At 36.8% G+C, this 13,800-nt stretch overlaps 1 protein-coding gene across 3 annotated transcripts in view; it reads left to right on the top strand.

Annotated features, from left to right (window-relative positions):
- The window catches only part of LOC150083765 (tyrosine-protein phosphatase non-receptor type 13-like), a 478,105-nt gene that overhangs the window by 185,274 nt on the left and 279,031 nt on the right, over positions 1-13,800 (top strand). For all 3 annotated transcript variants that reach the window (XM_090378206.1, XM_090378207.1, XM_090378208.1), the window contains 2 exons: positions 7,605-7,696; positions 13,263-13,398. In XM_090378206.1, coding sequence (XP_090234332.1) covers positions 7,605-7,696; positions 13,263-13,398 — 228 coding nt within the window. The remainder of the gene's footprint in view (positions 1-7,604; positions 7,697-13,262; positions 13,399-13,800) is intronic.

The following is a 13,800-nucleotide window of genomic DNA, read 5'->3' as shown; positions in this document are numbered from 1 at the left end:
TGCTGATGAGATACTTCCGCTTGCCCAGATTAAGAACCTGGGGTGCAAAGATTCAAATAGAGTAAAGACAGTTATCGTATGCTTCAACTAATGCTAAAAAGTATGCCACAGAAAGGGATATAATCATTGAAGGAGCAATAATTGAAAAGGTGGATTCATATACTTATCTGGAACAATGTCATTAGCTGTAATAATGATAAATGGCTGGAAGTCAAGAGAAGAATAAATTTCGGATGGATAGCATTCAAGCAATATAGTCACATACTGAGGAGCAATAGGTGGAATAGGACCAGGGTATGTCTGCCAGGGGCAAAGGTTGATGACGTTGTAGAGTGGATATCATCTTTTAAGGGCACAAAAGGTGATATAGTTGTACACGTTGGCACTAATGATATTAAGAGTAGGAGACCGGCGGAATTACTTAGCAAGTACAGGTCACTGTCGAAAAAAAGCCGTGAATTAGGGTTGAATTTGAAAGTGTCTGCAATACTGCCCAGACACGATAGGAGGGAGTATATGATGAGGGCCTTGTCGATCAATTCGGCCCTGGAGGGATTGTGCAAGGCTCAAGGGGTAGAATTTTTTTCAGCCTGGTCTGTACTTGTTAACAGGAGAGACTGCTTCTACAGGGATGGGATACACTTAAATAGAAAGGGTGCAAGAATTTTTGCTGATGCTGTCGAGGCAGTGTTAGGTGGGTCTGAAAACTGCTAGTTGGGGGGGATACAAGGACTAATAGATTAACAGTAGCCACTGGCAGAGGTGGAAGTGATTCTTGCACTGCTTCTATTGAAATGAGCAGAAGCCTGAAAAACAAGATACAGGATATTTCAGAGACTGCTGGGAGTCATTGCGGTACAAGTAAACACATGGGTTGTGTTAGGGTAGCTAAGAATAGAAACAGGTGCATGCATACTTGCGTGTACACCAATGCTAGGAGTTTGGTAAATAAATTTGATGAATTTGAGGTTTTGCTCAAAACATCAAAGGCAGATATTGTTGGGATATCAGAGACGTGGTGTCACACAGATATAAGGAATGCGGAACTGGAATTTGGAGAATACAATGTGTATAGAAAGGATAGACAGGACAGGAGGGGAGGAGGGGTTATGCTATTAGTTAAGAAACACATAAAATCCAAGGAAGTGAAGCCAGTCGACATCGATGGACAGGGCAGTGTCGAGTCAGTTTGGTGTGACATAAGCATAGGGAAATCAAAATTGAGAGTAGGAGTGTGCTATAGGCCTAATGACTCTGATGAGTATAATAAGATATTGTACGGGGAAATGGAGTGGGCCAGTAAATCAGTCTTATAATGGGGGATTTTAATTTCCCAGATATTGACTGGAATTTGTGGGTTGGTCACTCACACACTAGCCAGGCTTTTGTGGATTTATTGGATGATTGTTTTCTACATCAGCATGTTCGTGAGGCAACAAGAGGGAGCAATACTCTTGATCTGATTATCAGTAGTGATTCTTCATGCATTAAGAATCTGCAGATAAATGAACCACTAGGTGGCACTGATCACAGTGTGTTGAAGTGGGATTTACTCAAGGAGGTAACTACCATCAGAGGTAAAGGGAAGGGTTTTTGTTTTCGTAAAGGCGACTATGATGGTCTGAGACAGTATTTAAATTCTATACAGTGGGACCAACTGATGATGTTACCAACAACAAACTCAAAATGGGAAGCATTCAAGGAACTAATCTTGGAAGCTACCAGGCTTTACATACCAACTAAGAAATATTGTTCAAGTTTTAGGCCTAAATGGTTGTCAGATGAACTAATGAGACATGTGGCAGGGAAGAAAAATGCATGGAATACATACAAATTAATGGGCGACATGGAAGCCTATGATAGATATAAGTTGGTCTGTAACCAAGTCACAAAGGAGATTAGGCAGGCAAAGGCAGCTACGAAAAATCTTTGGCAAAGGATGCAAAGAAAAACAGAAAAGAGTTCTTTACCTATTTAAACTCAAGAAGGAAAGGGATGAATCAGATTGGTCCACTGGATATTGATGGTTCAACAGATGAGGATCCTGCTCAGGTGGCTAACAATCTAAACGAGTATTTTGCATCTACATTCACGCATGAGGAGTTATTCAGGAAGGAGAATGACGTAGGTAAAGTAGACATTGGCAGTGAGCTAGATGATTTTGTAATAACTGAGAGGAAAGTGGAGGAGAGATTGTTGAGGATAAACATAAAAAAGGCACCTGGGGTGGATGGGATCTATCCAGTTATATTAAAGGAGGCAGCAAAGGAAGTAAGCATACCCCTAGCCATAATTATGAGAGCTTCTTTGGACTCAGGGGAGGTACCCATAGACTGGAGATGTGCAAATGTAACCCCAATTCACAAAGGAGGATCAAAGGCTGACACAAGTAATTATAGACCTGTTAATTTAACTTCTGTTCCAGGAAAATTAATGGAGGCACTGGTTAAAGAAGCACTGCAAGATCATCTAGACAAGAATTCAGTTATAGCTCAGACGCAGCATGGTTTTGTTAAGGGCAGGTCTTGCCTGACCAATTTGATTGGATACTATGATGTAGTCACAAAAGAACTGGATGCAGGGAATAACTTTGATATTATATATTTGGATCTTAGAAAGGCTTTTGATACTGTTGCACATGGAAGACTGCTGCACAAATTGGAGCAGTGTGGCTTATCCAAATTGCTGCTATGGATAAGGGGATGGTTGAGTGGCAGAAGACAGAGAGTGGTAATCAATGGACACTGCTCAACGTGGACTAATGTTATTAGTGGAGTTCCTCAGGGTTCAGTGTTGGGTCCGTTGTTTTCGGTGTTTATGAATGATATTGATGGTATATCAAGTTTAATGTCCAAGTTTGCAGATGATACAAAGGTTGGCAGGGTTGTTAAGAACACTACTGACGCTATGCTGCTGCAACAGGATCTGGAAAGGTTGAACAGATGGGCTGAGAGGTGGCAAATGAAGTTTAACATTGACAAATGTAAAGTACTACATATGGGAAACAGTAACCCCAGAGCAACGTATCAACTCTGCGGTACTACACTGACAGTGGTGGAGAATGAAAAGGACCTGAGGGTAATTGTGCAGGCAGATATGAAGTTCTCTGAGCAGTGCAGACGAGCTGCAAGAGTAGCTCATGGTGTCTTGTCAAAGATATACAGGAATTTTTCCTAGCAGGGACAGGGATGTGATTATTCCCTTGTATAAGGCAATGGTTAGGCCACATCTTGAGTACTGTATACAGGTCTGGAAGCCTCATTTCAAGAAGGATGTAGAGCTGCTGGAACGGGTACAGAGAAGGGCAACAAGATTAGTGAATGGAACAAAGGGTTGTTCTTACAAAGAAAGGCTTAAGTTTTGCAAATTACAGAGTCTGGAGACTAGGCACCGGCGAGGTGATCTGATAGAGGTGTATAAGGCTTTGAATGGTTTGAGCATGCTCAATGCCAATGGGATTCTTCCTCTTGCTCAGAATAATCACCTCAGAGGGCATAAATTCAAATTGAGTAAGGACGGATGTCGGATAGATGTGCGGAAATTTGTCTTTGGCCAGCGGGTGGTTGGTTGGTGGAACCGACTTCCATCATTTGTTGTTGAAGTTGATAGCCTAAACAAATCTAAGGCTCAACTGGACAGGTATTTCGAACGAACGGAGGGGTGAAATGGGAGTGGTGTGTTTTTTTTTGTTTTTTTTTGGCTGATGCTGAATAAGCTTGTTTTCTTGCATCATATGCCAATGCTAATGCTAATATCGCAATTTGTCTGAAATGTAAAATAATGTACCAATGTATAGTCCCCACCAGACTTATGGAAGTGAAACTTGAGCATGCAGATAAAATCCTCCCCAAAAGAATGGAAGAGAAGCTGACAACTATGCAGTGAAGAATGGAACGAATTATATTAGGAATCAGATTGTTAGATAAGAAGAGAAACACATGGATTAGGCAGCAAACACAAATAAAGGACATTCTTATCAAACCTAAAGAACAGAAATGGACTTGGCCAGGAGACTTAGCTCGAAGACATGATGACAGATGGACTAAGAAAATAACAGAATAATACCCAAGAGGAGCTAAAATAAAACCTGGAAGACAACAACGAAGATGGACAGATGAAATTCACGAGTTCATGGTTAGTAAATGGATGGCCATTGCACAAAACAGAAGGAACTGGAAAGTTGCTGAAGAGGCCTTCATCCTGCAGTGGATTGAAAATGGCTGATGATGGTAGAATGGGATAATCATCTCCTTTTCCCTGCTAACCAAATACCAGTATATCATTGACAAAATCCCATTAGCTGTCCAGCTTGTCTGTACAGCTCAGAGAACTATCTGACTGCTCATTAACCAGCAGGTCTTTTTCATTTTCAGCTACTCTGAGTGTACTTCCTCACAATTAATACATTACTCTGAGATTACTGCTACCTATATGCAGCACTTATCCATTTTCCAATGTTAAACTTCAATTGCCATTTCTCAGCCTGTCTTCCTGATTTTTCTAGATCTTGTTGCTGTACTGGTTGATGGTTAATTACAGTAATATCCCATTACTGTCCTGCCAACTTTTGTATCATCTCCAAACTTATACATTAAGCCTTAATTTTGTCAATGATGACAGGAATTTTGCCAGAAGGGATAAGGAGGTAATTATCCCATTGTATTAGGTGGTTATGCAATGTCTTGAGTACTACATACAGGTCTGTAGGTGTCAATTTTGGAAGGATGTAGAGCTGCTGAAATGGGTATTCAGAAGGACAGTGAGACTGGTGAGGGGAACAATGGGATTCCCTTCCAGGAATAGCTGCAGTTTTATAAATTGCAACTTCTGAAGACAGAGCACATGCGAGGAGATCACATTGAGGTGTTTTAATGCCTTGGATGGATTGAGTAAACTCAGTGCTGATAAAATCCTTCCTATTTCTCAGTCTACTTATGAGGAGGTATAATTTCAAATTGAGAAAGAATGATTTGCAGGTAAGATGTATAAGTCAAATGGTGGTTTTTTTCATTGTTGGAACAAACTTTTCTCTGGTGTTTTAGAGGCTCTTTCTTGAATAAATTCATCAAGTTCTTCCTTGAATAAATTCAAGGAAGAACTTGATGAATTTATTCAAGGAAGAACTTTATGAACTGTTATAGGAAAAAAACACAGGTGAAATTGGAAGTGGCTTTTCTTTTTTTTTTTTTTTTTTTCTGATGCTGTATAAAGCTTACTTTCTTGTATCATTTGCCACTATTAATAATAATAACAGCTACAACCTCTTTAGGTTTGCTTTACTTTGGAAATGTATACTCCAAGCTTCTGCTTTGAAGCTGTGTAATAATGCTTTGTAGCTGTACACTCAGGCATATTTGACTGTTATTTTGTAGCTGTTGTTAATAATAATAATAATACCAGCTGATAATTTTTCCCAGCAATGTTCAGATTTCTAACTCCAAACCTTTTTTCCCAACGATCCAACTAATACTTCTGGTAAATTGTTCTTCTCCTTCATTAAAATGCTTATGAAATTCTAAATAACATAAATAGCCTGTAAAATTGGTCTAGAAATCAGGCTTCCTTTCTCATGCGTGTGAACCACAAAAAAAAAAAAAAAAAGCTTCAGAAATTTGTTCAAAGTCTTCCTTCTTCATTGTTTTTCTATTCAATTTTTCACTAACACATACAGATGCTTTTTGTGAACACCATTTTTCAATTTCCACTCTTTCTCCTCCAGTCACTAGCCAATTTTTTTATTATTTCTCTTTGAGCCAAGCATTGATTGCCTTCAACTTCGTATCTAAAGACACAACACGCTTCCATTTTTCACTCATAGTGCTTACACTAACCTTAATAACATAGATGAATCATGACAAATAAAATAATTAGAAAATTAGAGTAAAATTTTTAAATCTTTTTTATTTATTTTTTATTAAATCTTTAAATATTTAATAATTTATAATTATAATTATTTTATAAATATTTTATAATATTTTATAATTAAATCTTTAAAATTAGAGAGTAAAAAGTCACAAAATCAAAAAAAATGTAAAAGATCAGCACGGCTCAACAGTCAACTGGTGTGAGTTCTTGCTCTACTGAATTACGTATTGTTGTCGTTGATGACAAAGTATATACAACTTTTCCACAATTCACCCCAGATAATATGGAAATTCGTTTTAACGTATCTCAGTTAATCGGGACTCTACTGTAATGGAGAAATCCATCAACTCCTACACTATCTCAAAATGTTCCATCTAATTAATAGTTTCCATAATGGATTCCATGCGTGTGATTTTTGAAATTACTCACATGGAACAAATTTATTGGAAAAGTTTGGAGAAACTCAAGCTAAGAAAGCTTTCAATGTTTCTAAAACTCTTGATTGTGTTTGGTATAAAAGTCTTCTTCATAAGCTTCCATCTTATTCCCTTCCTTCTGTTTTTTTGAAGTTTCATAGCCAGTTTTCTCTCAAACTGCTCACCATGGGTGTGCAGGTGGCTTCTGTTTCTGACTTTTCAACTATTATATAAGCATCAATAGCGTACATAGTCTAGACTTTTCCATAGCTTGAGGCTTCAGCCCTAAACGCTTTATAGTCTATTATATAAGGCAATTGTTAGGCTGCATCTTGAGTACTGTATACAGGCCTAGAAACTTCATTTTAAGAAAAATGTCAGTTTTATTATTATTATTATTATTAGGCTTATGGTGCAAGGAAGCCTGAGGCTTATGCTGCACCAGGCAAAAAAAAAAAATTCAGAATAGCCCTGAGAGAGAGAGGGAAGGGAATTGCCAAGAAAAAGAATGATGTCCAGCTCAGGACCCTGCATGTGCCAAGCCCATATTTCTTGGAATAGAGAAGAGCAACCTGATTAGTCAACACGAAACTTTGGTTCTGAAAATTGCATGTGATAAGACCTGGTTGAAATGTTTAAGGCTTTAAATGGATTGAGTAAACTTAATGATGATTCATTCCTATCCTTTCTCAGACAACACAACACTAATGGGACTTAAATTTGAAAGGGGTTGACTGCATGATGAATATGTGCAAATTGCTTTCCACCAGAGTAATTGATTTTTGGAACAAACTGCCATCGGGTGTTATGGAAGCAGGTAGTTTGAGTAAATTTAAGAAAGAATTACATTATTACAGGGTGATAGACAGATTAGATAAGTTTTTTTTTGCTGCTGGATAAGTGTTCTTCCTTCCATCATTTGCCACTACTACTAATAATAATAATAAATCTTGGACTCTCCAGGCTCTCTCTCTCTCCTTTCTCTTACCCTTTTCCTTCTGTGCATTAATAACTTACAGCTGACTGGCAATTCTGGAAATTTGCTGATGATAGCCTCATCATTCTGCCTTCTAGTTTGATCTCCTCCAAACATCCATCACCAGTTCCTAAATGCATCACCAGTTCCTGCTGAATGAGATCATTTGACATTTGAAAATTTAGCTTTTGTTGCCTGTAATGTTTTAATACTGCATAAAAATGTAAGCTCTTAAGTTTAATTTAAGAGAAATTTACTGGATTTGAATTTATTTCTGGTGTAAATTTTAATTTATTATTTAAATATGCCTCATTTGGTACCTCATGCAAAAGTAACTTTTCTTCTAGAGGAAGATACCTATTCAACATAGCTATGTCACACCACCAGTTCTTTGTAAAATTGAAATCAAGACTCAGAGCATCAGAATTACTTATGGAAGGTAATTAAAATTTAATAATTTTTTTGTTTATAAAATTTTACAAACTACAGCAGTGCTTAAGAATAATTCATGTTATTATTTTAATAATAATATATAATTTTTTCTCTGTCATTTAAATGAATTTTAGTTTATTTCACACTCCTTTTAATAGGTGGAGAGCTAGAATGTTGATCAGTTACAAATAAAAGCAGCATATTTGTGACATTTTTGTTTTAGAAAAGTCAGAATAAGGTTACCAGAACTAAATTGGAAATTGGAACATTCTATGACTTAACAATTGAGGAACTGAAAAGGCAGAAGAACAATTCAAGATGGCACTAGCAAACAATAGATAGAGATTTGGTTCTCTTGCAGAATGTTCTAGCCGTTATTTTTCCTGTGAGAACTCTAAAGATATTTACTTTGTGGGATGTATTGGTATACCAGTAAATGTACATTAGATTTATGCTGAATGCCTAACTAAGAAAGCAAACACTTATTCAAGTGTTTGCTTTCTTAAACCAACTATTCACTTGGACTAAGTAAGCAGTGAAATGATTGAATTGGGATATGTAATGTGAGCACATGACCATTGTTTCAGTGTTGGTCCTAATGCTTTTAAAAAACTGCAATAGATGTTAATTTATAGTTCCTTTCATACAAAAGCTAGCTATATCTGGCTAAAATAGAATGCCACAGATAACAAAGCAAAGTGGAGTGGACACACAGAAAACCCACCTCATCAACAGATTGCAACTTTACAATTTGTAATGATACTACACTATATAGGAATTACATAAGTATATCAAACAATTTGGTATTGATCCCACTGTATAAAGCAATTTTACGACTGCACTTAGAGTGGTGTTCAACTATGCTGACCACACCTGAAAAAGGCATTGGGTTTCTTGAAAATAGTGATGGACATAACTGAATGATTAATAACTGAAATAGGCAGTTATGCAAGTCATACAATTATGAAATCAATCCAACAAAAATTAAACAAAAAAAAAAAAAAAAAGCTAGCTAAGCTGAAGTTCTGCAATGACTTTTAGCATTAGTAGAGGCATGTGATGTAAGAAAGCAAGCTTACACAGCATCAGCAAGAAAAAACAAAAAAGCCCTTCCCATTTCACCCATTCATTCGCTCCAAACATTTATACATTTCTTCCTTGAATTTATTTAAGCTATCAACTTCCACAATGACAGTTGGAAGTTTATTCTAGCAATTAACTACCCACTGGCTAAAAGCAAATTTCCACACATCTCTTTGACAACTGTCTTTCCTCAATTTCAGTTTATGCCCTCTCATGTTTGTAATCTAAGCAAGAGGAAGATTCCCATCAGCATTGAGACTGCCCAATCCATTCAAGCCTTATACACCTCAATCAGATCATCTTGCAGTGCCTAGTCTACAGGCGCTGCAATTTGCAGGACTTAAGCCCTTCTTGGTAAGAGCACCCCTTTTTTCCCCCTCACCAGTCTTATTGCCCTTTTCTGCACTCATTCTAGCAACTCAACATCCTTCCTGAAATGAGGCCTCCAGACCTGTATGCAGTACTCAAGGTGTGGCCTTGATCATTGCCTTATACAAGGGGATAATCACCTCCTTATCCCTACTAGCAAAATTTCTGTATATTATTGACATTACCCCATGACTTGCTCTGGCAGTCTGTCTGCACTTCTCAGAAAATTTCATATCTGACAGAACAATTACTCCCAGGTCTTTTTCATTTTCTACTACCCTAAGTGTAGTACCACACAGGTTTATCGACTCTCTCAGTGCCCTTCTCACTTTACAGCAACCAACATTCAAAACTTGCTGACTCATCTAGTTAAGAAGACAAAAGTAGTAAAATTTTGTTGGGTCACTAGGCATACCTGGTAACAAGAGTGCAGTCCATGCAGCCAAGTCTACAGTGGAACCAGTTGATGCTTCTTTTAATGAATCATTGGCAAATCATCTGGCAAAACCAAGAAGGCAACAAACTGCTTCGGATTAAACAGGAACTCCAGTCTTGGCCATCTAGTTTCCGCTCAAACCGAAAGGAAGAATCAGTAAAGACCATCTTGCAGATAGTCTGAACTGCTCAGAAAACTGAATTTCTGCCTGCACAATTACCCCTAGGTCCTTTTCACTCTCTACCACTGTCAGTGTAGTACCACACAGTTGATACGTTTCTCTGGAGTTACTGCTTCCCATATGCAGTACTTACATTTGTCAATGTTAAACTTCAGTTGCCACCTCTCAGCCCATCTACTCAACTTTTCTAGATCCTGTTGCAGCACTGCTGTCATTAGTGTCATTAACAACCCTGCCAACCTTCATATCGTCTGCAAACTTGGACATTAAGCCTGATATACCATCATTAATGAATAGATAAAACAAAATTGGACCCAATACTGAACCCTGGGGACTACACTAATAACATTAGTCCACGAAGAGTAGTGTCCATTGATTACCACTCTGCCTTCTCCCACTCGACCATCCTCCTATCTGTAGCAGCAATTTGTCTCCAATGCCACACTGCTCCAATTTGTCCAGCAGTCTTCCATGTGCAACAGTATCAGAAACCTTTCTAAGATCCAAATATTTGATATCAAAATTATTCTTTGCATCCAGTTCCTTTGTGACTACATCATAGTATCCAATCAAATTGGTCAGACAAGACTTCCCCTTAACAAACCCATGTTGTGTCCAAGCTGTAACTGAAGTCTTGTCTAGATGATCCTGCAGTGATTCTTTAACCAGTGCCTCCATTAATTTCGCTGGAACAGAAGTTAAACTAACAGATCTGTAATTACCTGTGTCTTCCTTTGTGGATTGGGGTCACATTTGCACATTTCCAGTCCATGGATATCTCTCCAGAGTCCAAGGAAGCTCTCATAATTATGGCTAGGGGTTTGCTTTCTTCCTTTGCTGCCTCCTTTAATATAACTGGATAGATTACATACACCCAATGTGCCTTTCTTATGTTTATCTTCAACAATTTCTCCTCCACTTCACTCAGTTATTACAAGATTATCTAGCTTACTGCCAGAGTTTAATACACCTCTGGCATTCACCTCCCTGAATAACTCCTCATATGTGAATGTAGATGCAAAATATTCATTTAGTTTGTTAGCTACCTGAGCAGGATCATCAACAGTTGAACCATCGATATCAATTGGACCTATCTGAATCCCCTTCCTTCTAGAGTTTACATATGTAAAGAACTCTTTGCTGGTTTTCTTTGCATCCTTTGCCAAAGATTTCTCGTAATCTGCCTTTGCCTGCCTAAGCTCCTTTGTGACTTGGTTACAGACCAGCTTATATCTATCATAGGCTTCTGTGTCACCTGTTAATTTATATGTATCCTGTGCATTTTTCTTCTCTGCCACATGTCTAATAGCTCATCTGACATCCATTTAGGCCTAAATCTTGAACAATATTTCTTAGTTGGTGTGAAAAGCCTAGTAGTTTCCAAGATTATTTCTTTGAATGCTTTCCATTTTAAATTTGCTGTTGGCAACATCATCAGTTGGTCCCACCATATAGAATTTAAATTATAATGTGGTCACAGTGTATTCAGTGGGATTTTCTTAAATGTGTAAAATATTTCTCAATGCTTTGAACGGTCACTGCTGATACTCAGATCAAGGTTGTCACTGACTTGCTAGTGTAGAAAGCAATCATCAAATAAATCCACAGAAGCCTTGCTACTGTGCAAGCACCAACCCACAATAAATCTGGAAAGTTAAAATCTCCCATTATAAGACATTCTGATTTTTTATCTCACTCCATTTGTCTGTATAGTTGATTGTTATACTCAACATGGTCATTTGGTCTGTAATACCTCCCACTCTCGTTTTTTGTGTTTCGGGTGCCTATTTCTTGCCAAACTAACTGAATATTTCGCTAGCAATACATGTCAACTTTCATATTTATTTTTAACCAAACAACTTCTCCCCATCCTCCTTTTTTTGTACACATTGTACTCACCATATCTAAATTTTGCATCCCACATATCATAATGACATGTCTCCAATATCCTACAGTGTCTGTGTTTGATGACTTAACTGTTACTTTGGATGATAGTTTTTCCCAACAATCAGCCACTTTCTGGCTGAAAGCAAATTTTCCCACATCTATCCTCCAGCAATTTCAAGTTGAGTTTATATCCACTTGTCTGAGAATGAGTTAGAATACCATCATCGTTAAGTTTACTCAGTTGATTTAAAGTCCTAAACACTTCAGTAAAACTCCATGCTGCAATTTACAAAACTAAAGTACCTTTGTGTTCTTGATTAATCTGGTTGCTCTTCTCTGTATCCATCCCAAAAGATCTTTCTTAAATAAGGCTTCCAGACTTGCATGTGGTACTGAAGATATATCCTAACCATTGCCTTACACATGAGATAATCACCTCTTTGTCCCTACTGGAAAAGTTCTGTGTATCATTAATGGAACCCCGTGAGCTGTTCTGGCAGTCTGTGTGCATTGCTCAAAGAATTTCATGTCGGACTGAATTGCCTATAGGTCTCATCTGTACTCCACCTTGAGTGTGTACAATCAGATTATGTTATTCTAGGTTTACTGCTGTCCATATATATCACCTTATATTTACTACTGTTAAACCTCAGTTACCACTTCTCAGCCCATCTGCCTAATTTATCTAGGTCTTGCTGCAGTATAGCTTGATTTCTGTTATTAATCCCCCTGTCAACCTTTGTATCATCTGCAAACTTAGACAGTTTAATAAATATTGTAAATGGTAAGGCCCAGTACTAAAACCTGAAGGACTACTCTAATAACATTAGTCTATGATGAGCAGTGCTCAATTTTATAACCACGCTCTATCTTCTGCCATTCAACCATCCCTTTATCTATAGCAATAACTTTCCCCTAATGCCACACTGCTCCAGTTTCAAGCAACAGTGTCAAGAGCTTTACTGAAATCTAAATATACGATGTTAAAAAAATTTTTATTTGCTTTTATTAGTTCCTTTATTACTGTGTCATAGTTTTCAATCAGATTGGTCAGATAAAATTTATATGTTGGGCAATTACAATGAATTTTATACTTTACAATATTTTTGAATTAATTATATCTTTTTACTTTAATATATAGCCTTTTGTAAAAATTTTGTATAATTTTCACCTTCAAATTGGGTTTAACCCTGTTAAAGTATATAAATAAATGACCATATTTTGCCCATTGGGTGGGGAAAACTCTAAGTGTGTTTCCATTAGGGGAAGCACTGTGAAGATTACAGTAATAATGTGGTTTGATTTCTTTTGGGAGAATGTATTTGGTTGGGTAGTGCTGAGACTGTCTAAACACTTAACAGTAATTTTGTATAATCTTCGGCAACAAAAGTAAAGTAAAGAATATGCATTTTACTTTGTGTTATAAAATAAAATACATTTTTATTTCATTAACATTAAAATAATACACATTTTTTTTATTATTTTTATTTGAACAACCATTATACATTAAATATATTAAGTGTCTTTTCTGAAAATTTTTAAAAACTTAAATATTTCATACCCACATTAATGAATTCCTCTTTTATTAATCACTAAAAAAATTCTTTATATAAATAGATCTAGATTTAGAAACTGGGAGAATAACTGAGATAGGAGAAGGATGCAATTATGACAGTCCATCTGAAGAATTTGGATGTGATTTAGAAGTTGAAGACCATAGAGCATCACTTTATCAACAAACAAAGCACTTAAAGTAAGTGAAGGTTAATTTTTCTAATTCTTTAAATTTTTTTATTTTTCATTTTTTTCTAAATCTTTCAATATTAATTGAAAATAACATTTTTTCTAACTTTAATATCTTCTGAAATAGAAGACATAACATGATGAAATTATATTATTTTAGTAATGTGTGGTTTGAAGGTTGAAAAGATTAGCATTAGCATTATTAGAGGCACAGGATGCAAGAAAGCAAGCTTGTACACCATCAGCTAAAAAAAAAAAAACTTCCCATTTCACTGATCCATTTGTTCCAAATGTTTGTCTAATTCTGCCTTGAGTTCATTTAAGCTGTCGACTTCTACAACAACAACAACAGATGGAAGTTTGTTCCAGCAATCAACTACCCGCTTGCTAAAGGCAAACTTCCACACATCTA

This window comes from Mastigoproctus giganteus, chromosome 7 (genome assembly GCF_048544385.1).
Source record: "Mastigoproctus giganteus isolate SK-2022 chromosome 7, ASM4854438v1, whole genome shotgun sequence".
Taxonomy (NCBI): Eukaryota; Metazoa; Arthropoda; class Arachnida; order Uropygi; family Thelyphonidae; genus Mastigoproctus; species Mastigoproctus giganteus.
This window is presented reverse-complemented; position numbering and strand designations above follow the sequence as displayed.